The 26,566-nt window shown below is 36.3% G+C and overlaps 1 protein-coding gene across 4 annotated transcripts in view; it reads right to left on the reverse strand.

Annotated features, from left to right (window-relative positions):
- LOC101845083 (sorting nexin-14) overlaps window positions 1-26,566 on the reverse strand; it is a 56,416-nt gene that overhangs the window by 18,883 nt on the left and 10,967 nt on the right. For 2 of the 4 annotated variants that reach the window (XM_013080808.2, XM_035968964.1), the window contains exons 7-26: window positions 24,475-24,562; window positions 23,641-23,725; window positions 21,263-21,419; window positions 19,689-19,745; window positions 17,932-18,007; window positions 17,375-17,419; window positions 16,429-16,509; window positions 15,277-15,397; window positions 14,616-14,771; window positions 12,965-13,022; window positions 11,911-11,977; window positions 10,942-11,000; window positions 9,958-9,987; window positions 5,613-5,683; window positions 5,154-5,212; window positions 3,781-3,961; window positions 2,983-3,016; window positions 2,273-2,322; window positions 1,280-1,380; window positions 363-465 (exon numbers count right to left, since the gene is read on the reverse strand). In XM_013080808.2, coding sequence (XP_012936262.1) covers window positions 363-465; window positions 1,280-1,380; window positions 2,273-2,322; window positions 2,983-3,016; window positions 3,781-3,961; window positions 5,154-5,212; window positions 5,613-5,683; window positions 9,958-9,987; window positions 10,942-11,000; window positions 11,911-11,977; window positions 12,965-13,022; window positions 14,616-14,771; window positions 15,277-15,397; window positions 16,429-16,509; window positions 17,375-17,419; window positions 17,932-18,007; window positions 19,689-19,745; window positions 21,263-21,419; window positions 23,641-23,725; window positions 24,475-24,562 — 1,679 coding nt within the window. The remainder of the gene's footprint in view (window positions 1-362; window positions 466-1,279; window positions 1,381-2,272; window positions 2,323-2,982; window positions 3,017-3,780; window positions 3,962-5,153; window positions 5,213-5,612; window positions 5,684-9,957; window positions 9,988-10,941; window positions 11,001-11,910; window positions 11,978-12,964; window positions 13,023-14,615; window positions 14,772-15,276; window positions 15,398-16,428; window positions 16,510-17,374; window positions 17,420-17,931; window positions 18,008-19,688; window positions 19,746-21,262; window positions 21,420-23,640; window positions 23,726-24,474; window positions 24,563-26,566) is intronic. The other 2 variants (XM_035968963.1, XM_013080811.2) reach the window with 2 other exon arrangements.

A 26,566-nucleotide genomic window follows, 5' to 3' on the forward strand; every position in this document is an offset into this window, starting at 1 on the left:
AACAAACACAAAAAAGAAGGAGGGGAGATAAGGATGATAGATGTGTGATAGGAAAGAAGGAGCAAACCGCACCAGAGCACCCGCCAACCACCCGCTTTGCTTTCAAACATCCAGCATAATTGGATCACAACATAAAAAACAAATAACATCCCATGACAGGTAATTACTTTGGACAAATAGATAATATTAACGATACAAATGATAGATAGATCGAATAATGGTAAACACGCTGGGTTTAGAGGTCAAACCGAAATATCTTATTGACCATTATGTATGCATCTGAACAAAAAGTATGACAGAGACAGCACTTTGCTTCAAGAAAATATAATGAAAGAAAAATACAAAGGTTTGTTGTCAGTTACCAAGCTTAATATCTGGCAGGAAACTAGTTGAAAATTCATGCTCTGAGGTTAAAAAGTTGTACAATAGTTCACTATTCTTCAGCTGGGGCTTGGTCAGCAATTTCTGAAAAGAATGGAGACAAAAGGACACTTTTTTAAAAAAGCAGTAACAAATCTGGACACAGAATGAGGCAAAATAAATGGAGACATGATTAAATTGTACCAGTAAAATTCAAGAAAAAACTTTAGAAATTCTGGAGAAAATAACGCTTAAACAATATTATGCTGGTATCACCTTCAGTCCTGAAAATATGGATAGTCACTTATTTGCCGAGTTGTAGCAACCCATTTGTTTGTTTTACCATGGCACTCAGTCTTCCTTGTCTGAGACATTGTCTTTTGTTTTATCCTTGTACAGCACACTGTCTTCCTTGCCCGATACACTTCATAGAATTTAACACTACAACAGTCCCAGAACCTCCCTTTCCACACTCCCCCCCCTCCAAATTTATTTTTTTAAATTAAAAAATCCAAAAACAAAAACAAAAATGAAAAAACAACATTTTAATAGGCCTTAAGGCAGCCCAAAGTCTGTCACTGCCTCTGGCTGGGACCTCAGAATAGAATATTTTTTCTTTTTCATTTTGATCAGTCAGGCCTACGACGGCCACCCGTCTAGGACAGCCACTTTTCTCATTGGCAAAGAGTGGCAGTGTTGGACAATTTTGACTGTAGTGATATAGTGAACCAAATGTTGTAAAAGAAGAATAGAAGCTAAGAAGGAATGAACCATACTTCTAAAAGGAGACAAATTACAGCTTTGAGAGGAGCAACAATATCAAAGTGATGTTCCATGGCTGAAATTATTCAATGTAAAAAAAAAAAAATAAAAAAAAAAGAAACTCCCATAATTTAGACCACACTGACTCTTTAATTACCTGTAAGTAGCTTTCCACATCCCCTTTCTTTGCTTCCATGAAATTCTGATTTTTTGTGCCAAAGGATTTCTTTGCTGGCAATTGACAATCGAGAGATTCTCCTGTTGGATGAACAAAATCACTTTCAAAGATAGAGACATTAAGTAAATTGATGCTTTACAAACCTCTCACTGACTTTCTAAAAAGATAACCATAATACATGTAATTGTCATGATAATAAAAGCAATAATTATAAAAATTATAATAACAATAATAATAATAATAATAATAATAATAATAATATAATAGCATTCATATGGCAAGTATCCCGATAATCATAATACATGCCATTGTAATAGTAATGATAGCAATAATTATAATAATTATAACAACAATAATAATAATACAATATCATTAATACGGCAAGTATCCCGATTGAAAAGATCAATGTGCTTTACAATTTATCTTTACCATGACAGACCCGTAGCATTAAAAATTATTCTTAGCTTTCTGGAAATTATCAGTGCATGTTGCCATTTTTCAGGCGTTCAAATGCTAAAATACTGTCAAGATCTGTGTGTTTGCTATGCATCTTCATCAACCTGAGTGAAAGATAACATTCTTTTTGTGAAGTGTCTTTCCCCAAGGACTCAGAGTCAGACCCAGACATTGTGACCTTATGGTTGCAAGTCTGGCGTCTGGCAAACTACATCTTTTCACCCTATCTGCCCCCCCCCCCTCCTCCCTCCCCTCACTTGGCTTCAAAAGGTTCAAAATCAAAGCCAAATTCTTTTTGTTATACCTCCCAGGAATGACAATAGAATTAACAACAGATTGATTTAAAATATCCTTTCAGGATTCTTAATAACAGACTGCAAAAACAACTCTACTGTTGAAAAGTAAGTTTCTAGTTTCTATTCACATATGGATATAATGAGCTGCAGCGATCTGCAGACTTCCAAAACAGTCAAAAAGCGAAAGAACAAAACAACACTTGATAAAACAGATCATTACCATGAAACTCTGAAAGCTTTTGCTCCAAGACATAGAACTCAGAATATCGTCTGTAAAAAAAAAAGAACAAAAAACATTAATATAATTTATGGAACAGTGCTATGAACTTGTATTTTAAAAAACACGCTATCTGAACTATGGTGATAACATACTCAGATGGCATTTCAGTAAAACATTCATATCATAAAAGACTGCCAAACACTATCAGTACATTAGAGAGTAGTTGTCATAGCCACAATACACAGAAGAATAACCATAAAGAACTCTTGCTTCTAGTAACATTGTGGATGTGCACAATCATCAGGGAAATGTTAAACTCTTGTTATAGTAAACATTTCACGGCACTTGCAACAAAATAAGGTTGTATAAGTGCTAAAGATTAGAGGTGTTACAAGAGAGTAACAACCACAAAAAAGAAAGAGGAGAAATCAGGATGATAAATGTCTGATAGAGGTTCGAAGAAGCAAACCCCACCAGAGCACCCGCCAACCACCCACATGTAAAAGTCAATTGGACAAAACTTTGTGCAGTTATATAAAGTACCAGATTATCAAGCCTCTGACTTAAAAATCACAACAGAACAAAGAAGATATTATGAATAAATGTCTAACTTGGGAAACTCATTTTTTCTTTCTTTCACCTGTGTTCTACAGGCACTGCAGTTAGGTGAATCAAAAGCCTTTTCCTTACATGACCATTGTCCCACTTACCTTGCAACAGTCCACTGTGATTTCACCTCATCCCCTGAGAAAAAAAATGGCAATGTTCACAAAATCGACAGAAAAATATTAACATGTGTTAAACCCCCCCCCCCAAAAAAAAACCAAACTTGTTTTCAGAAAGGTTTAAAATCGTCTAACAACTCCTTTTAATAAGAGCCGTGTTGCATATTGACCAGGAATGTGCTAAAGCCGACCAGACACAGAAACAAAATTAATAATACATTAGGGTTTAATCTTGAATAAGGAGATCCACAATGGTTTTACATCTGAAATGAGTTATGCCCTTCCCAGAAGAAGATACTGATTTAAAGCAACATAAATGGCAAGCACTGGCAATATGTAAGGTGCAACTTCGGTAACAAAATAATAATAAAAGTAACACAAATTTATAATAATAATGAAAATAAAAACTATAAACATAACGCTGATAAAATGATAATCATTATACCAGCCATCACCACCAACACTACCGCTTCTAGTGCTTAAAGAAGTGCATTTTTATTTCACTGGAAGAGAATTCAACACTCTTTATAGCACACATTACATGAACATACATATTTGTTCATAAATGGCAACATTTAGAAACCAACACATAATTTCCATCTCTCTCTTTCTCTCCCCCCCCTCCCCCCACACACACTATCTCACTCTCTCTCTCTCTCTCCTTTCTTCTCTCTCTTCCTGCCTAATTATGTAGATAGTAAAGCACAAAGAGCTAGCTGTTGAGCAGGAGTGTGCGCTGTACAAATACTATCTATTATCATCATCATTATTATTATCAACTACCTTCCCCCACATCCACTCGCCGCACATCCACGATAAACACAAAGTACTGTTTCCGAGGGTTCTCCAGGTCGGGTCTCGCCCCGATCCTGGGGATGGTCACACGCCAGGAACTCAGGTCGTTCATTGACCAGTCACCCTCTGACACTGGATCCTCCAGCTCTTCATCCAGTATCAAAGATGACTGAAATGGACACAAAAAAACCCATGGACAACTATTAGTATAGTTTAGTTTTAGTAAATTTTAAGCCACTTGCAACACAATAAGGTCATATGAGTGCCAAAGATTAGAAGGGTTACAAGAGAGTAATAAACACAATAAAAAGAATTCTGAGAAAGTATCTATCTTAACACTATTAATGTTTATATTACTGTTCATCTATATTATGCATGTGACTGTGAGCCTGTTTGTGAGTTCAAGCATAGGCCCCTACCATCATATTATTATGGCTATGTGCAGATATGTGTGGAAGAGAGGATGTGTGAGGGAAGAGTGTGTGTGTATATTGGCGTGCACATGTATGTGCATATGTGTGTGTGTGCATGTTTGTGTGTGTGTGTGTGTGTGTGTGTGTGTGTGTGTGTGTGTGTGTGTGTGTGCATATGTGTGTGTACATGTGTACTTGGCGGAACACCAAACCAATGTGGACAATAAAGAAGTACCTTATCTTATCTTATCTCTTAAAGAAAGAGGAGAGATAAGGATGACAGATATTTGAGAGGAAAGAAGGAGCAAAACATACCAGAACACCCGCCAACCACCCATAAGGACACTTCGAAAATGTTTGAAAAAACAAAGTTTTCATTAATAATTGTGTACCAAAAGAAGACACATATGAATTCTCAATAACTTCCTCGGCTGGCTTGATATTTCAGTTTTCCATGTCAGTCTCCTAGTTTAGTTTTAGTAAGAGTTCTAGAGCACTTGCAACACAATAAGGTCATAACAGTGTTGTAGATTAGAGGTGTTACAAGAGTGAAACAAACCCCCCAAAAAATGAAGGAGAAGAGATGAAGATGACAGACATTTGATAGAAAAGAAGACTCCTGGGAGTCACAGACTCATAGCTTGTTTAATGCTTACTTTACTTAATTTTACTTTTTCCTTCCTCTGGTATCCTTAGGATTGCAAGGGGAGGTGCAGGTTTCTGTCCTGTGCTACATGTGTAGCGTCTGTGATAGACATGTCATGTTGTTCCACCTTTTTAAACCCATCCGGCAAGGTCTTTCTTGTTATGTGCATACCACTATAATTCTACTTATAGTCCAACAACCCATTCCCAGCAAGGTGAAGAGAAGATTATATATATATAAGCCTTATCATACATTTGTGGACTGACAGGATAGACTTAGAGAAAGTATAATATCACACTCACATTCAAGGAATTCAGAGACATAGTATCAGGATCTGAATCAAAACTGGCAAGTTTTTCCTCTGAAATAAAAAAAAAACACTTTAAGGGTTCAATATATAAAGACTTGAATACTTTCATGTCAAAGGACACATAAAATTAAAAGAAACTATAGATAAATAAGCAATCTTAACATAAAATGAACTGAACAGTATACAGACCAAAAAGATCAGGAAAATAAAAGGAAAGCATGAAGTATAGACGGAACAATCATCAAATCAAACGCTAAAAGGACATCTGTGAGTAGTGATAAGTCCATGAATATATAAGACCATACAATCAGGAAAGTAATAAATGCTCAATAAATGAGAAATATAGAGGTCTGATCAGCCAGTAACATGTGCGGAGACCTCTAGTAGTAAAAGGCAATCATCATTAGCATGTTCATTTTTAAATTTGTTCATAGAATTGTTTATAAATTACCAGATGAACGGAAGACATCTTTCAGTTTGCTTCTAAACTGGGCAAGAGAAAAATCTTTTTTCTTTGGCTGCCTGAGAAGAAAAAGAAAACAAAAGTGTAAGTTGTAAGAAACAGATATTTTAGCAGCCGTCATTTTCAAATGACGAATCGTCCTTAACACTCCCCCCCCCCCACCCCAAAAAAAGAAGTCCAAAACAAAACCCCTTATTACAAAAATCTCTCACTTTACTCTAAAATCTCTCCTTTTGAATATCTCACACTTGAAAAAGCATTTTGATAAAACTTGTAAAATTGAGATCCCCACAATCAAACATGAGTCATGGTAAAATCTCCCTTTCCCCACAGTGCATGCTCACACAAAACACATACTCGAATAAGATAATTCCTATCAAAATAATAAAGTACAGCTGTAAACAATCTGCATCTTTAGCAAATCTTATTAAGAAATCATATAAATCCTCCAGAAAAAAACCCTTAAAAGAAGGATCTAAAATCTTCAGCATAGATTAGGAAATACATCATCACATCTGCATGGTAAAAAACAACCAAGAAACATTTAATGATTCAAAGAGGGGGTGGGGGTGGGGGGCTATGTCTAGCTTGACTCCAAAACACTTAAAAAGGCATCTACTAATAATCAAGTATCGGGTTGATATCTGGAAGAAACAGCATTAACACCCTCAGAAAGTGTGGAAACTAGAACCTTCGGAGGTTACCAAATATTAGGAAATGAGGCACCTATTAGAAATAAAATTTAGGCAGATATGCATCAGTACACTTCCATTAACCATGGACAGTAAAACCCGGTTAATGCCACCTCACACAAGTGAAACACCTGGGGTTATGATAAAGTATTGGTGTGAATAAAAAAAGAAATATATTTACAACTCCCGCATCAATTTTAATTAAATGAGCTGTCAGCAAAATCTGTTGGGACACTTCTGTTGCAGTAAGAGAAAGGAAGATATTTTGGTACTATTACAAATTTAAAAAAACTGTGCAGCAATGACCAATCACACTCTTACAGCTATCAAAGGTTTATCCAGATCTGAAGATACACTTCTATATTTTCACTTCATGTACTTTACACCAAGATCATTTCTTCTGCTTTTTCACTACTGGACAACAACCACGCCAAGTATTAAGGTGAAAAAAAAAAAGCAAAGTCCTGTTAAAGAACTTTTCTGATAATTTGAAGACTATCTTAAAGTTTGTCTTGGCAATAATCGCATTGTACTGAACCTAAAAAGACAGAGGCACAAGACGAGATTGAAACTAAATTCTGAAATCAATGAAATTGAAATAGTTGATGCAATAATAAAAAACTTTAGACACTTACATAAAAGGCTTAGCCTTTCCCCAACTATTCAATCCCAAAGACTTATCCACAAGCCTTCCGAACAGAGAAACTCTAGAGTTGTCTTTCATAAAAGTTATTACTGCAAAGAAGGTAATTAAGCAGTCTAGCTTCAAAACGGGTTATAGGACAAGCACAACGAAGACCATCCAGACAGGAAGAAGTCACCCTTTCAACAAATAACTGTAATATTTGTTGATAACCTACACAAGAATCAAACCTGGTGATTTGGATTAATTGTGTTTTATCATCTCAATGTCAGTAAAATGTTGACTTTAAAAATATTAGTATAAACTTATTTTTGTTTCTTATCAAAACACATCATATGGCTCAGGATATTTCAGTCATTTTTACAGCAAAAACAATAACTTTTAAAATCATCAATCAGATAAAAGACTGAACAGAAACAAACTTGTAAAACCAGCATGATTGCTGTAGACTGAGGAACAATTCAAATAAAAATAGAACTTTCTTTGACATTCAGAAAGAACTCCCCTGAAGACAAAACAACGAAACAAAATTTTAAAAAAGAACGCTTTCTTACTTACAAATAACTTTTGATCAGATTGACATAAAAGCTGGTAAGGAAATGAGTAAAGAAACATCAGAAGATCTATTAGTACCTGCTTGGTTTATCAAGAGAAGTAAATGTCTGTTAAAAATCATCAAACTACTTGATATGTGTGGTATTGTAATTATAAGATGACTCTTTGTTTAAAAGAAATGTTACCCACAAAGAATAGGGATGAAGAAAGAAAGGGGCAGACATCAATATTTACACTCTGGACACACTTAGTATGCTTGACAATGAGAAAACCAAATAAGTGGAAAGAAAAATATGATTCAATTATTTAGTCTCTCTCTCTCTCTCTCTCTCTCTCTCTCTCTCTCACTCACTCACACACGCATGCACGCACGCATGTTGGCACACACACACACAACATAAATGCATACACAAATAAAAATGCACTGAACTACAGCACTGATATACACATAAAAAAAAGACAACAGCTTTCTTTTGAGTCAGTTTGTCATCTCAGGGTCTGCTGTAGCTAACACTGGACCAGGCAAAACCAAATGGGGTAGAGGGTTTCAAAATGACCTTATAGTACCTAGCGAGGCATTAACCCCTTTGTGACCTATATGAAGTACATTGTTTTAAATTTTTTTCTTATACAGCGAAGGAGCCAAGCTGCTGCTGTGACGTACAATGTTTGTCATGCTTTGCGAAGCGCGTGGACCATGATGACGAACGCCATTCATTATAGGCTGTATTCTGCATACTGCTTCTAGGTGATGCATTTTTTAAAACTAATCGCAGAGTCACATTCAGCTATTACTTTTTTTCGTACAAAGAATTCTTAAAGACAGTAGTATTTACAAACCAGGTCTAATTATAGGCATTTGACCACTAATTTTAGCGCTACTTCTTGTCCCTGATCCAAAATTGTGCCTGGTAAAGCATGAACTGACCCTGTGTCATGAAGGGGTTAATATGGAACAAAAACAGAAACAAAATATTTTTCATCACAACAGCACTCTGGAAGCTGTCGTACAAGATTTCATTAAAGGCTAAACTCACACTTCTGCATTCATTGTAAAATACTATGAAAAAAAAAGTAAGGTTAAAATTAAACAGACAATCTTAATTTAATCTATGAAATGAATGAATAACAATCTCCTTTCAAAAGTTAATAATTACACAAGAATATGCTTTCTAAGGGACACATTTTTTCGTTTTATTGGGAGTCTTGAATCTTTGTTCTATGGTGCAATCTTTTAAAGATCTATACACTTATGACAGCAATTATTTAGACCCTTGAAACATTTCCCACTTTTCAATATTTCATTTCACACTCAACATTAATACACCTAATGCTATGTGAATATCTGGAACTCCCACACTTCATCCCTCCCGCCCTCCCTCTCTCTCTTTATCGTTTCATTATCTTCCTTCTCCTATCTTATCTCAGAGCCTCTTGCTCATCATCAGGCAACTTTGAACAGCAGTTTGCACCAAAATTTTTGGAACAGAACCAACAAACTCCAAACAAGGGTTGCTTATTTTTGTTGTAAAAATTAGAACTAATTTGCACTACTAAAATTTTTAAAAACATTTTTCTTAATAGAAAGATCCTATTAAAGATTAAGAAAAATGTTATTTCACACTCACACCACAATTAGAACTTGAAATAAAGATCACATCAAACTTGTAATAACATCAAACAAAACTCTACAAGATGGAAAAAAAAAAGCTACAGCACAGCATCAATAAAAGAAACCAAAATGTAAACAAAACCAACAACAAAATAACAAATACGAAAGACGAGCAATTATGCAAACATACACTCTCAAATGACCACTCATTCTCTTCAACTACCCTAAATACCATTGTTGAGGGAGAAAAGTGTCTAATTTGATTAAGAAAATACATATGTGTAGTAGCAACCTTCAAATACACATAAAGTGCTTTTTTCCCCAGTATATTACATAGATTCTCATCGTCCACCCATGGTTTTGAAAGGGCTTTGTAGGATTACAGATAAGTCAGTTTAAACAAATTTTTTAAAACCAATTACATTTTAAAAAGTAATATATTGTACACTGAAAACCCATAGATGCCTTTATATTTTTCAAGTCTTCTAAACCTTACAAGACTGCAGTCATAGCAAAAAAGGAATGGGATACTAAACAAAGTCTCAAAAGTCCAATATTGCTCCTCGAAAAAAAAAAAAAATTAATCTAAGAAAAAAACCCAATTGTAAGTGACACCTCTATATTAAAAAAAAGGGGGAGAAGCATTGCTCCTGCACTGCACAGAGAATTATAAAATAGAAGTCTACGTATTAGTATCATGGCACGTCTACGAAGAGTTATTCACTCAACTAACACCGACAAAAATCATAATCCACAGACAGCAACAAAGGTTCCATATTCACAGGTCATTTCTAAACACCAGAACGTCTTTACTTTACAACATTGATTTACCTAAGGCTGTTACTCTTTGTCCCGAAAGAACTTTGAGAGAAAATGCAGAAATCAATGTTACTAACTTATACATGCAGATGCCTGAAACACTATGATCATTGAAAAATAAAAAAAAATTAAAAAATAGAATATTTAGAATGTTATTTTCTTAGCATATAAAGACAGTTTTCAAATTCTGCAAGAGAAAAAAATATTGAATGAAGACACTTTGGGGCAAAAACACACATTTAAAGAGACAGCAGAAGAGTACATACTGAGAGTCTGAGGTCAAAATCAGATCTGACCAGTTACGAATTTTGTAGGAGTACATAACGTCACACCACATATGCAATGTAAGGGCACAGGTACAGGCTATTGTTTCACATACAATCGAAAAACCACATGCATTTCAAGCCATCATTATAAACTTCTATTAGAGCATACAAACTATGCAGATGATGCAGAATAGCAGCTATTTTCCTTTTCTTCGATACACTCAAACTGCAAACTGTTACAAGGCAAAATGTCTGTATACAATGTTATACATCCAGAGAAGCATTGCCATGGAGAAAAGAGCTAAGAGGAATAGTCAAGACAATAACAAAGGGGTATACACGCGCAAAAACTGCAAGGAAATATAAACCTGTACTAGCTTGTTGACCGCAACAATATATGAAATTACTATTAAAAACAAACAAACCAAGCCACTCTATGTAAAATGCGATAAACAATCATACAAAATGTTTGAAAATGGTAACAGCAGACTACTAAATTCATTTCATTGGCAAGGAGCAGTGTGACAAGACACCAAAACCCAGTTTAAACTTTCACAATCCTGAAACAAGGACTAGATACTGACAAAAAGTGTTCTATGAAGTGTGTTCATCTTCCTGACAAGTACAAATCTTGTCCTGGCCTTGTAAGGTTTGAAATATTCCCTTAATTTGATGGTTACTGGTGAAAAAAAACCCCATTCCAAAAGCAAAGGCCGAAACAATTTGTTACCTTGACATTTGTCGAGACAAAGCCGAGTTTGGTCGTCCTCCACAGATCATGCTGTAATACTGAAAACAGAAGGCATTGGCGGTACAGGAAGTTTGTTATTAAGTTAAAATTTTATTACATAGACATTGAAACACTTGATGTTTAGTAAAAAAAAATCTGTTACGATTGACAAGAAATTGTTAGATTTCCGTTCAACAATTTCCTCTTGGAAATTAGTTTTAGTAGGAATTTTATGGCAATTGCAACACAAATGGGTCATATAAGTGCCAAAAATTGAAGGTGTTACTTGAAAGTAACACACAAGAAAAGGAGGAGGAGAGAAAAGGAAAAAAGATGTTCGATAGGAAAGAAGGAGCAAACCACACCAGAGCACCCACCAACCACCCATCTTTTAGGAAAGACCAGTATAACAAATCTTGTACATGTTTCGTAATACCAACTTGATAGAGGAGGGAACATATAAGCAGCTGTCTACTACGCTAATTAACTAACAATGGTAAAAAGGCTGGAAATAGTTGAAAAAAAACCCCCAGCTTTTAGGTAAACTTTGGCATTCTAAGATCTAGGAAGCTATCATAGTTTAAATTAACATTTGATTTGCATATCTCATTGATTAGCAAAAAAAAAAGTTTTCAATAAAAAAACTCACACATATCAAAGATTTCAAGTGGATTCATTTATTAATTTCATTGTCATCCATCTAAACTGAAGAAATACAGTAATAAGGTTTCCATAATAAACTCACACAATAAAAATCTAGAAGGTTCAATAAAATCATAGTCACTCAAATGCATGATAAGAAGACTGTTGTTTCCACAAACATTTAGCTAAGAATAAATGTTGGAGTGATTCAATTACATCTAAAGCTGACCAACTATTACACTTACCACAAACACCAACTGTGGTTAGATTTAAAAGAAGGACCCGCAAGAGGAAATTATAGAGCATTTAATGTCATGAACAACTTACATCATCACTCTGATGGAACATGGGTAGGAAGTTGTTTTCCAACAGGTTGTAGGCATGCTCATAGGCTCTGCAAGGAAAGGAAAAAGAAATAAAATGAGCCAGATGTTATACTATACTTCTAAGTAAATGTTTTACACCATCATCAACACATTTTTGATGACTCAAAAGGCTCTCAGGGTTAATTCGGCTAAAAGATGGATTAACTCTTTATATTATCTACTTCCATAGGAATCAAACTTACATCTTTTGCACTAAAGGTGAAAAAGTCTAGCCACAACACCTGACACTGGCCGCAATGTCACCATGTCATTTTCCTACATATTGTGAACTTAGAACTAAAAGAGGTTTGACTTCTAAATTCTAAGGGGAATAGAATATTACAGAAATAAAGCCATGTTATTAGACTTGAAAGAACAGTTAAATGCCCAAGGATAAAATGCAAAGAACTTTGAAATTTTCTGCACTGTAACCAAATAAAGAAATCTTGTAAAAAAACACACATACACACACACGCTCACACACACCCACAGTACATTAGCACATTAACTCTTAAGCCAAGACAAAAAAACCTCTCCCTTGGAAACTGAACTTGGGACATTTTCCATAAGAGATACTTAATACATAGTGTTTGAAAAAAAAAAGTATTACTCAAAAAGAATTGCAAATCCTTACTTTGTGCGTAACAAATAGACTTACTGCATATCAACAGGAGGTGAACCACCATTTACTCAGGAACAACAATAAAGGGCAACAACTGTCATTAACTTGACCTACTTTCTTTTCTTCTGCCTTCTTCTTGCCTTAATAGTTCTGGCAATTTGTCCTGCAAGGGCAAATACTAAGGACAACATAACAAGTAAATTACAATTTAGACAAGAAAAGGATGCGACAATCAAACAGACATCAAAACGAACCCACTATTGGTCACCACATAGCAGCACCCTAAATTTGACCTAAGTGTCTTGTTCAAAAACACACTCAAAAGACCACCTGTCAGGAGTCCTTTATTTACCCACACGAGGTAAAAAGCTATACAAAGAAAGACAACACTAACTTGAACAGTGGTGTGGAAGTCCGCAAACGAATCACTTGATCTGGTGGGCCTTCAACAACTGTAAATAAAGAGAGAAAAAAAATGAAATAATACAAAATTATATTGATCTTCATTCATCATTCTGACAGATAAAATAAACAATCTTATTATTTTTTCTCCTTACCCAAAATACAACTAAGTCTTTCGTGTTGTATTCTGCATGAATGTCAGAGATTAATAATAATAACATTACATGTACATAGTGTATATCCATGCTTTTCAGGATGCTCCTTGAGTATTATAACTATTATTAACCCAGCAGACCCAAAAACACAAAGAAACATTCTCCGCTTTCAGGGAAGCATACAGTGCAAGCAGCTCATTAAGTGCTCAAACACTAATAAAGTGACTAGATCTTTAGCTGTCTATAGCAGGGTACCCATTCTCATCTAGGTGAAGTGAGAAAAATTCGCGTGAAGTGCCTTTCCCAAAGAAATGACTTTGGACTTTGGGCCCATAATGGGATTCAAAACCATGACCTTACTGTTGAGAGTCTATGGGCCTAACCACTGGACCATCGATGCCATAGTGTGATTAGAAGGACTAAACTTGTATTGCCTCTCCATGTTTTCACAGCGACATGCACATGGAAAGCTAGGTAAAGTCACAAGATAAGTCCCTCATAGTGACAGTCAACCTTTCCAAAACAAATTAAATGCATCACCATTGAGCACAAAATCTACTCTAAAGAAGTATTATTCTTCTTAAAACTCTTCCATAACATTGTCAGGGGACTCTCGTGGCCTAGAGGTTAAGGTGTTGGCCTCTCACTCAAAAGGTCCCGGGTTCGAATCCGGGTAGCCACTGAAAAATTTTCTTCTCTAAATTTGTCTCCTTTCACCTCATTTCACGCTCTCTAGCAATGTTCTGTCGTCTGCTTTCGTCTCCTCCTTCTGCCCCCACATCCTCACCTCCTTTGCCCCTCCCTTTGGGCTCCTGATTCTTTCTGCAGCCTTTCTACTGCTACTCCTTCGCTTCTTCTTACTGCTGTCTTTCAGAAAAACCCCTGATCTTCTGGTAGGAAAGATCTACACCTAGCCTTCTCGGACAAGGGCGAAAAAATCTTGGAGGGCCCGTGTGCAAGTTGTGCACGTTAAACATCCCTTGGTGGTCTAAAATCGATAAGAGTAGGCTTCGGCCGCCACCCGGGCAAAATTCAAAATTTCCTACCAACTGAAAATAATAGGTGTGTCCCGCACGCTCATATGACCTTATGCAGTTGCGAGCGCAGTAAAACACTGTACCAAAACAAACAAAATAACATTGTCAAAGTTCCTGTTCCTATAACATTTCTATCATACAACTGTTCATACTGAGTCAATGTCAGAAACTTTAAGCGTTTCATAAAAGTCAGTGTAGGAGGCTTCAATCCCACTGTCCCCTGGCTGTTAGCATACTTTGTGTTTCAAGAGAACATATTGCTTGAGAAAGTCAACATTAGTAGTTTCACATGAATGAACGACATGATTTTGTTTAAGGTTAGAATTTCGCTGAGCCATTATGACACTCTTAAGTGAGGTGGAAAAAATAGTTCCTAAAAGACAAAACATATTTTCCTTTACAATGCCACTGCATCATCATTTCAAATTTCCTCCACAGCCGCAGGTTTTACCTTCTCTCAAGGTTTCTACTACATCATCATCAAACTTGATTCTGTCTAAGGCATTTGGAGCACAGTAGCTTTTGTACAGGTCCTTGGCCGTCATGTGCAGCTCCACAAACTCACTCTGAGACACGTCAGGGCTCAATATGCGACGGTTAAAGTCATCTGAGGACAGAGTCATCTTTTAAAATTTAGTTGTTTTTACACTCTTATCAACACAATTTACATCATTTTGGAGGAAGACTTTCGATCCTGCCTGTGAGGGACACCAGCAAAAAGACAGAAAAACCTAGATACTCAATAAAAATCCTCTCCACTCAGGAATCAAACCTGGGTCTCCTGTGTGCAACAGAAAAGTGCCTTACTGCTACACCACAGACGTTGATGGGCTCAGAATGTAGAGTAAAAATTACTTACTGAAAACAAGATACAATTGAAAAATAGTCATTTGGACAGAATATACCTTAAAATATTCTTAAGTCTAACAAGACACAGTTCTCACTGAAGTCATTTCCAGACAGTGTACCTTAAAATGAACACAACAGAAAAAGATCCAGTAGTCTGGTCTGTGTCAGCTCAGCTCAGCTCAGTTCAGCTCAGAGCGAGAGCAAGAGCGAAAGAGAGAGAGAGAGGGTACAAACACTGTCACTACTCATAAGCTGTGACTTACCACAAGCCAGACAAAACTGCAAAACGTTGATAGCTGCTTCACTTTTCAAGAACTGCATGAAAGGATAGAGCAGTTCTTGCCGATCGGGGTTGATGACATCTTTCAGCTCATAACGTAGACACTGAAAATGAAAAGTAACTGAGTACTTTTGCTTTTCTCATGAAAATTAGTAAAACATCCATCTGTCACTATAAAGGATTTTTGCTTTTGAAGCATGAGAAACTGAATACAGAGCTGAACAGATCTCATTTGACAATTTGTTTAGTTATCATAAGAAGTACCAGCCAAGTCATCACAAAACCCAGTATTTTCAGTCAAACCCGTTACACCTAATAGGTACTTGAAAGAGGAAGATAGGAATTTCAAAAAGCTCATAGAATAAAATGAGGAGCACAGGGTATATAAATCACATACTAAAAGACCATATCTCCCTGATCCCTCGGACCAAGAGCGCTGATACACATTGTAAGGAGCATAGAGCACAAGTGTTAAAATATGTTACGTAAACACAACAAACTACAGTTGAACCTGTTCTAAAGGTCACTTGTTCAAGATTATTTGTACACACAACTACTTCCCACTTTCCTCCTTGCATTTTAAAATTTACAATAACCCTTTCCAAGACGTCCACCTATTGAAGACAATCACTTTTCTCTTCGACAATGGGTGGTTGTCTTGAAAAATTTCTACTACATTATGTGAGGCAGCGTGGTGAAATCAGGCGCTCGTCAATATAACGAAATCTGAGAAACAGGCATTTTTCAGCCAGTTTGGAAATTTTTATCAAATTCTTATTTTTTGGAATAACCTCTTTTACGTCCATATAAAAACACATTTCCAAGTGACTATTACTGAAAAACATTGGTTAAAGGCACAATATGTCATTTTTCAGTTTTCAAAGACTCTTTAGCTATTGAAGTTACCAAACTGTGGGTGCCATTTTCTCGCCAATTTCACCACTGAAACCAGGCGACCTCACTTCATTCAATCGCAAATATCTTGAGCTCTTTTCAAGATAAATGAATATATATTTCATTAGAGGCAAGGCAAATAAATCAGCTTTCAGATGATATCAGTAACTCTACATCCCCAAAAATTGACGAGCGCCTGATTCCACCATGTCATGACACATATAAGTTAATCATCACTAACCGACTCATTACGAGCTTTCGCCTGGCTGAACTGACCCAGGAATGGCACCATGGGAGAGGGCGGTTCTGTGGCTTCTGGTGGCTGGAGTAAAATAAAATACACAGGCATTCTGCATCAACTTAAGTCGGTTGGATAAAGACTACTGCGCAGACATTCTATTGTTTTGTTTTTTGTTTTACATAATTTGAAAGACCATTCACAGCAAGTTAGAGCATATTGTATCCAACTGAGAGGAAAACTTTGAACTTTTTAGAGTGATATTAACTCCAGAACCAACATCTATAAAAGGTAAGTATGAACAATTTCACTAATCTCAAATACACAAACCAAAATTACGTCAGTTACAAATTCATGCATTATTTTTAACAATGCCTTGACACAAAAATGCTGATATAATTTAGTCTGATTCAGCAAAGGCAAGCTATCTTTTACAGTACATTGTTAACTAGAAACTGGTTAACGTTTCTAACTTTCAACAGTATAATTTCTTCCAGTTTCACAGATATATTATTATGACAAAAACAGTATCAGGTACAACGAAGTGACCACAGACAACCATGGTAAAAGCCAACACAAAAAAGCTCCTAATAAATATAACTTGTACCTCTGTTTTTTGCTAAAAGTAATGTCGGCTGGAGAGAGAAAGGTTATAAAGGTGTAACCAACACTGCAGCGCTCTGGGGTTATTTTTAACTTTTCGGACAGAACAGGTAGGAGAGCTGAGCAGAAGATATAGTAAGACTGGACAAAAGAAGCCTCACCCAAAACAGAATGTATGCTGAGTATAAAAGTACCCCACCAGCAAGGTCCTTTCACTCCTAGTTCTGAGAGGAAGGGGTAGAATTACAACAGCTACTCCCCCCCCCCCCTTCCACCTTTCCCATCCACCCCACCATATTCAGTCACGTGAGAAGGAAGAACTTCAAAAACAAACCAAAGAACTTACCGGAGTGTTGTCAAAGAATATAAGCGCCAAATTGTTCAACAGATCCTGCAAGACAGAGAATGGATTACATATCGCCATACATCAATAAAGACAAGTCAAGTCTGAAATTTATCTGTTGGAAAATCTAAAGCAAGCAGCATAAACCAAGCAAAATGATTAGCAAGAAGGGTATGGGAGAACACCAATTTCAAAAGTACAAAAGCACAAAATAATCAGACATTACATAAAAGGTAGAACCTTTGGAACCAGTGTACACGTCAACTACTCTGACAGTACGGTGAAAGTATTACCTCAAAGAAGCTCACATAAGCAAACAGCAGTTTGTGTAGAAGCAGTATGGGCTCACTTTGTTCATAAACTCATTTTTGTCATGTGTCCGTCTCACCATCATTTCTATGTGATTTAATGCAAAAGTTATTATTCAGATGTAGTCAATAGTGAATCAGCATAAAAATAGGTACTTCTTTACTCTCCACAGTTCACTGTCTGTTGTATTCACTGGTAGTGTTGTAACTAAAATAGAATGTAAGTCAGTAGAAGTAAACAGGTATACTTACAGGATTTCCAATGGCATCCATAGCAGGTAGCAACACAGAGCCAGCTATGAGCTCTCTTACAAGAGCACATGTGCTCCTGATACAGTGAAAGAAAAGAATAATGTTTAGAAGGGAGAGGGAGGGAGCTAAATAAAGCACTAAACAAAGGGAAAAAAATGGATGTCCAAGTTCATTATCTTTGTCAAGACTGTGCTCACATAATTTTCTCAAATTCAGAATGTACTAAGGTGTTGATAAAGTTAATCTCAGTTGTAGATTTCAAAGAAAATTGCAAGGCAACCTTAAAAGATGAATGTCTGCGCTATGGAATCAAGTGATTCTGACATTTCTCTTTGTTATCTGACTCTACAGTATGGACAACAGACCCAAAAGTTAACGGAAAGAACTTAAACTTTAAGGCAAATTTACTTGGAAATATCAAAAGGGCTGAAAGCAATCAATGTAAAATGTAAAAACTTTGCAGCTAAAGTAAAGAGAAATTAACATGGGACAAGAACGCACAAGAGTGAGAAACAATGACTGAAACTAGAAAGTATAAATAAATCATTGGGGCTTTTTTCCCCCCGTTTCCTGAGCTGAGGCGATCAAACAGTAATGTGTTTTGCAATGAGTGAAAAAGGACCAGTTGCTTGTGAGTGCTAACATTTAATAACACAAAGGCAATTAATTTCTTATACAAGTTTCTCACGAGCAAGCTGTTGAGTGCAATAACTACAAATAAGAAATTGGTTGACAGTAGAAGAAAAATAGCTTTGAACATGTGACACACATAAAAACATCAATATTGTAATGGAACTACAGTTTTTATTTCACAAATTAATATCCTCTCTCCCAAAAAGAAAACAGCCTATACACTGCAACAAGGAAGAGTGTTAATGAAGATGTTCCCATTCTACTATACAGCAATGGGCTGAGGGGCACATGCCTGTAGACTGCTGGAATAACCATGGCATTCCAAAAACCAAAGTTGTTGAAAAAAGAAAAAAAAATATATGGGAAAAAAATGCATAAGAATCACAGTATTCTTGGGACTGCTCATTATCAGGAAAACTGGATCATGCATTTTCACAGCTTTAAACATAACAATTCCAAATACAGCAGGAGATCATCATCACTAAGCTAAAACTGGAATGTTGAGGCACAGGAGGGCCAGATTCAACTCAGAGGTTTCAAAACAAGTCAGGAGAACAATGGGAACATTTCATAATAACACTTGTTTAACACTGCCTCAAAGCGGTACAAAATTGCTCAGACATGACATGCAAGATGTGGTGTAGTGTATTAAAGAAAAAAAAACCCAAGCTGACTGTTGCTTTTGTGTAATTTCCAACAAAACAACTGCAGAATGAAGATGGCAAAGAAAGTAAAAAAACCAGCACCCAAAAAAAATAAAAATAGTGAACCTTTGCGGAGCTGACAAACAGAAGACTTTTCAAAATGGGGAATCCTAGAATTACTGTACAATCACTATACAAAGGAAAAAAAAACCAACTGATGAAGGACACAGGAGAACAATGCAAAAAGCCATTAGCCGGAGATTTAAAGACTTGCTTAGATCAATGCAACATAATGACACTGAAAGCTGTTTCTTCAAATTGGTATTTTCCTTTACTACTATTGGATCTTCCTGACTTTGACAAATGGGAGCATTAAAGTGATTGTGCAGGATGCAAAACAATTATAAAAGGAAAAACTTATGAAAAGAAATGAAAACATAAGAACGAATGCTTGCATATCCCAGAATGAGAGAATCTTACTTCAGAACAGGGACGAAAGTGTCAGTGTCATAATCATCAGTTTCAGTGAAGCAGATGCTAATAACACAGAAAAGTTTAGCGTTTTAGAATTCCACATCACAGCACACACACACACACCCACACAAACAGACACTTATCATCAAACAATGTACTGTCGCCAAAATTCTGAAACATTTTATCGCTGTTTCTTAAGGCTATTTTTTAATCTGTGGTATTGTTTGAATGTGCTTAAAAATATTTTGTCAGAATTCACAATTTAAAATTTTGAAAAAAAAAGAAAGAAAAAATACATAATGAAGGCACAATTGTTACAAAAACAAAAGTTGTTTTTTTCTCTTCGGTAAAATTTTGCTTTCTGGATTAAGTACATTTTAACAGCTTGCGACGATATGTGTATGTGAGTATGCACAAAAGAAAAGGTTGAAGACACACTAAAAACTCTCTCATTATCCATTTATCAATATCCTACTGATATGCAATATATGTATATATTTCATAAATCAACAGTGAATTCTAATGATGTTTTAATAAACCAAAGACACCAAAGCCAGCAAATAAGCTGCGGTTAGAAGCCCTGGATATGGATGGCTTTGCTAGGCTGGCAGATATATTCAGGCACCATAGTTCAAAGCAAGACAAAGATATACATAAGTATTTAGCAGATATCTTTCACCAACTTTGCTCTGATGAAAAACACTTTATTACTTCTAAATTTCGTTCTATACATATAAAACCCTCCAAAGAGTAGACTATGAAGATTAAACAGTTTAATATTATAAATTGACATTCCTTTCCTTCGAATACAAAGCACTGTGAAGTACAGTTTGTACTTCTGGTTACAAAAAATGAAAAAAAAAAACCCTAACATAAAACAAATCAAAACCTTTGCAACCATCGAAAACAAAAATCACTGGGTAGAGTTTTAAAGGGAGCTGTTTCAACATAAGAAAATGCATAAGACAGGATAAAATCCCCAAAAGATAATACAGGAAGGTGTTTAAACTTCTTGTAGTATGAATTATAAATAATATGTCTAAACTGTGCCCTGTGAATGCTTTTCTTTTTCATGTAAGAGTTTAAGGGCACTTGCAAAACAATAAAGTCCTATAACTGCCGAAGATTAGTGGTGTTACAAGGGAGTAACAAAACACATAAGATATGGAGGGGAGATAAAGACGATAGATGTTTGATTTATAGGAAAAAAGGAGCAAACCATACCAGAGCACCCTCCAACCACCCACTGTGAATGTTTATGTAACCTAAGTTTCCTCAAAGACAAATAATTTTGGTCTTCTTTCTAGCAAACAAAATTCTAGTATGCTTGGAGGCAAAGCATTTAAGTATCACATGATTGCACTGTATTTGGACACAGACAGGAAATTAAGCACTGTTAGAACAGAAGGTAAATTTTGATAACAAAACAGGTCAGGTACTATAAATGTTACCGAGTTCTGGTACAAAATGTTTCGCATTGGGAAACATAAACATAGAAAGTGTAGTGTTACGACTTATGTTTATGAACACCACTGTAAGGATATTTCCTAGCTTGGGTAAAAATTAGACTTAATACCCACCTGGAATTCAGAGCTTGCGGTCGAAGTATATATGGAAAAAGTGACTCTACAAGTCGGCGCAAGTACTCTAGCTCAGCTTTACGGCTCCACATAGCACAGTGAACGTTGGAACCGAGATATTCCAGCACAACCTTCTGCATATCTCCCTTGCATCCCTCTGTGGAAACAAGATGAGAAACACTGATCACACACCATTTTTGAAAATTGTAACGTCTCAGAACAAGCACGTACTATTTGTTATATATATATATATTATGATATGATAAATGGACATCTTGGAGAGTGTCATTATAATATTTTTTTTTTAATACAAAAGGGGGGGGGGGGGAGGAGGTTGTTTGTACAGGTTACAGTCTTGGACAGGTGGCCATTAGAGCAGATTCAATTTTGTGAGCATGTTTTATAGTAAAAACATGTCTTTTCACCACTATACTGGTTATACTTCTTATCACAACCTTGATCCGTTTCCATCTCACAACCCCCTATCACAATTTCCAACATTATTACTAGCAGCATTGTTTGATGTTGTCTGCTTCTTCTATGATGAAGTTAGTCACTGTATCTGGCTGGATGTTCGCAAGTTCTATAGTTATATATAATGATATAGTTACAAGGTAAATTTAAATAAATATACAAGTTTATAGCCATAAAAAAACCTCTAAGAAATAATGTATGGAAGACTTTTGGACATCCTGTCAGTATAACTCAGGGTGTCCAGCAATATTTCCAGAAAAAATTTACTACCTGGAAAATTTTTTTTACTACCAAGCAAATCAAGCCCCACACCAGCTCGAAAAAGGTAGTTCATTTGCGCCATCAATACCATAATATTACATGTGTATGGAATGATGAAAATGACATACAACAAAGTCCAGTCGACAAAATGGAGGATAGACAGACGATCGCGGGTTCGTTCGCTGCTAGATTTAGACCTAATGCGCATACACACACGCCGACTGCCAAACCAGCTTCTCAATTTACCAGGGGCATGTTACACAACAACAACAACACACACACACACATACAATATATCCAAACAACAACATGTTAGTGTGGCACTGGGGTCTTGTTTGACTTACGTATTTCAGTCTTAATATCAGTCGGTTATATTTTCCTCTCATTATTATATAAAAAATGAATTCTGCTTTGAGCCTGCGAAAGAGCCTAGAACCAGAATATCAACCGACAAGAACCAGTTAGGGTGCCCTAATTCATATTATGAACGTGAAAGACAACAATTTTTGCTCAAACTGAAATTAAAGCAATAACATGAATGGCTCAAGTAGACCCATGCAGTGTGAGAGTTGTAACAACTGAGGGAGGGCAAGATGCAGTGACACTGAAAATCTGCCAGTCTTGAACAGAAAGCTACATATAGTTATAATTTACTTTCACCCATCCAATGAAACACGTACACTTAAGTTCAATAACACGCATGCTTTGCAGAGAGCTCTAAATCTACCTCTGGTGTGGCCTTCAGCACCCCCCCCGGAGTGTAACTTAAAAAAAAATATCAATAATCCCTGTCCCCATTCCGTAGTCCTATACTTTGCAACGCTCAGACCGAATGAATTTTGGCAACCCCAACAACCGGCCAGGTAAATCTACTCACATGATGCCGTATTATGTGATGCGAACGCGTGTAGGTTCCCTGACCGGTCACGATGGCGAGCCCGAAAATATAAAAATCGGACGACGCTTGTATTTTCTTTTTTTTTTTCTACAAGTGACAGAACAGTGACGTCCGAGTACTGATTAAATTTTATTTGCACAGCGACACAGCGTTTATACTGCACAACCTACATGTCACAAATGTTGCGTTATAAGACTATCTCCAGAAAATTTCCGAGTAGTAACGAAAGCGAAAGTAGATTTTGATTTTCCCGATCGAGCCTCCGTGTCACATTCACTTCCGCCTGCCGCCATAGCCGCCTGTTCGAAAAGCTGAACGAATAATAACAAAAGATGGGAGTTGGTAATCGCTGAGTACTGCGGCTATGACTCTGTTCACTGAAAAGTCTCGCTGGGTTCATAACTCAGTATGCAGGCTTAATTTACGACTGTTTACAACCGTCACTGCACATTTACTACCATTTACGACCTTTTTATTTGTTTTTAATTTAGTAGAAGTTTTACGGCACTCGCAACTGCATAATAAAGGTTACGACCTTTTCGACCAGGGAGCTGAATTTACAACTTTTTTACGACCTTGATGGACACCCTGGTAACTATTATCCTAATCTATTTTGAAGCTGGCCTTCCATGCAGGACAAAAACCAAAAGAAAGCCCAACATTTTTCTATTTCCATGCATCTCCAGTCACACTTAGAAATCCTCAAAGAAAGAAGTTGTGAAACATTGACCAAGTCCCACAATACCTTTCTTGTAAGCTTGCAAGCAGATGTCTATGTGCTTCATTATAGCAGGGAATACTCTCTGAGTTACCAGTTCAGGAACATCAACCTGAAATTGAGAAAGAATATTTTAAAAATTTGATAATACAACCTAATTCACATAATAAATGTCATCTAGTCCAGAGAAAAAGAGAGGCAGAAAGACAAAAACAGCAGGAGAGTAAAGAAGCAAGACCTGCTAGTGACAACCTCTAACTATGCACAAGGCAGAGACACAAAAGCAATAACTCCAATCTTGTGGATCGGCATCAAGTTTTCCTTATTGTACAGCAAAACATGAAATGAAACTTTTATGGCATAGAACACAAAAAAACATATCATTTCAATATCATAAGGAAGAGGGAAGGGGCGTGTTCTTCAGTTCAGTGACATAAAGGCTTGCTCCATTTGTAAATATACCTGGTACCATCTTGGGTTTGTGCACACAAGGTCAGTAGAAAATATTGAGCCCTTTTTTCTCAGAATTTTCACACTCCTCGGTAGCTGAAAGTTAAATAATAGAAATCCTGTCTAGGCTGCATGGCCAATTCAAATTCTGCACGAAACCCTATTAAAAACGGGTAAATATCCTTGGTTATTACAAATAAATATTCCTGAAAGGAGTGCATTACTATACTCTAAAAGAAAAAAAGACAACCTGCAGGACTTGTAAAAATCTGCTACATTGAGGATTAAAGAGCAAAAGGTAGACTACCCCTGATAACTAAAAGTGCAATGAAGAAAAATACGAAGTCAGTCATAGCAGTTAAAATGAAGAGGGCTGATACCTACAGATGTGAAAAATTTGTGAACTCTAACCTTTTTCATTCTTCTGAACATCACAGATGCCAGGAATCTGAAGTTGGTCCTCAGCTCATCAACAAACTCCTCATCTTCACTCAAGTCCCTGCAGCATAAAAAAATCAATTGATACAAAACTGTAGCTAGTAGAAATAATAACAGCTATGTATCATTCCTAGTTTCCCAGTTCTTGAGCCATACCAAATTGAGAATTCGAATATTACTTTTTCTCTCTTTAAAAGTTTGTAAACATTTATATGAAGATTTAGCTTCAGAACATTGCCACTCTAAGAAAATGACAAAGGAGATCAACAACAAAAAAAACCCTTCCAACCATGACCTTCTCGTTCCCATTACAAATCACAAAACACTCAAAAGTCAATATAAGTCATCATTTTCTTTTCTGTGATAGTGATATAGCCCGAAAAGAGTATACTATATTCCTAACGTTGTGACATTTGCTGCTATATATCAATATCATTCCTACAGGACCAGTCCCACCAAAGACAAACAAATATATATTTTACAGAAGCTTGAAACGTTTGAAATATTCAAGACTGACAATTAGAATCAATATTCCTCCCTCCCCCCTCCCCCTCGAAAAAAACCCCCTAAAAAACCTCAGTTCCACCCATCATATTTTCGATGTCTGTGTAACGTTCTGGACAATTCATCCATGAAGTTATGTGCACCATGCAGTTCAATGAGAGAACGATTTTTTCCAATTTATTATCAAGGGAAGAAGAGGAGCCAGATAGGAAGGTAATATTTAAATTTGCTTCAATAACCCCGTCTCAAGCATTAGATCTAATTTTTGCATTGTGGTTTTCTTAAACAGAATCGAGCTTGTCCCCAAAACCAGTTAATGATGCGACTTCCCTTGAAGATCAAGTCATAGGAAGTAACAGACATATTCAGAAGCCAACAAACTGACACTCGACTCCTTTGAAAACAAGAGATTACTGTTAAGAAGAACACTCAGGATCAGCTCAAGACTCTTGACCATTGACAAACTGAAGAAAAGATAAGATAACCCTTCTGACCCAGAATTGAAAAAATTGACATGTTTTCAAGAGCTTCTGCTACCACAAAGAAATGACATGACATTAAACTAACACTAACACCCTGCCCCCCAAACAACACACACGCAGAGGCACACTCAGACGGACACAGATTCTCTTTCTAACACACATGTACACACACACATATGTCATGACACACACACATTAACAACGCCATATAAACTACACCAATAAAACTTTATCTTCTAGGGTATCAGCATTCATATCTCTGTGCTACAGATTAGACCTTTGACTTCCCGTTTCTTTTCCCAATGAATCACAGTCACATACTTGTTTAATGTTTGTATCTTTAACAGACAAATCTCTTTGTAGAGATATCATATAAGTATTTAATTTTTATTCCTTACTATATGCATAAAATTTAAACAGGAAAATCGGTGAAACAAAACACAAAATCTTCTTATTATAAACTAGATGTCTCTAAAAAAAAAAAGCAGACCCATTTTAAAGGGCAGTTTCAACAAAACTTCGAACAAATAAAATTCAACCAATGGGAGGTCACATTTGTGAATATGAAGAAAATCAATTAGCATGCTCAAGAAATAATAAATTTTAAAAATTTCAACAAAATTGAGCGAAACATATAACTCTAAAACTTCTTTAAAATCAACCATAATGAGTATGTGTGCACTAAAAACACAAATCTATCTAAAAGTGACAAGAAACTAAAGAAGAGAGGTGGCTTTTAAAATTATGTGCTCGAGGTCTTGGTTGTTTCTTGGCCTACAAACTCGTATACGGTGCTGGAAATTTTGGCTAGCCCTATTGCATGTTTCTGAGTCAGTTCTTTGGCTGTTTCAGCTGTTCGATTGTTTGGGGGTTATTTCCGTAGACTCTAGTCTTTAAAAAAAAAAAACTCAACTGATGTAAAGGAGGGGGTTCAAGTTCGGGGGAATGCAGTGACCATTCATTTGGAAGCTTTCCATCTTAAGGCATCCCCCAAACCTTTCTTGCAACCGTGCACGGGCCACTCTTGATGTGTGGCCTCAGCCTGCTTGAACTTGGCCTCATTAACAGAATACCCCCCC

Source organism: Aplysia californica, unplaced genomic scaffold, assembly GCF_000002075.1.
Source record: "Aplysia californica isolate F4 #8 unplaced genomic scaffold, AplCal3.0 scaffold00100, whole genome shotgun sequence".
Classification (NCBI taxonomy): domain Eukaryota; kingdom Metazoa; phylum Mollusca; class Gastropoda; order Aplysiida; family Aplysiidae; genus Aplysia; species Aplysia californica.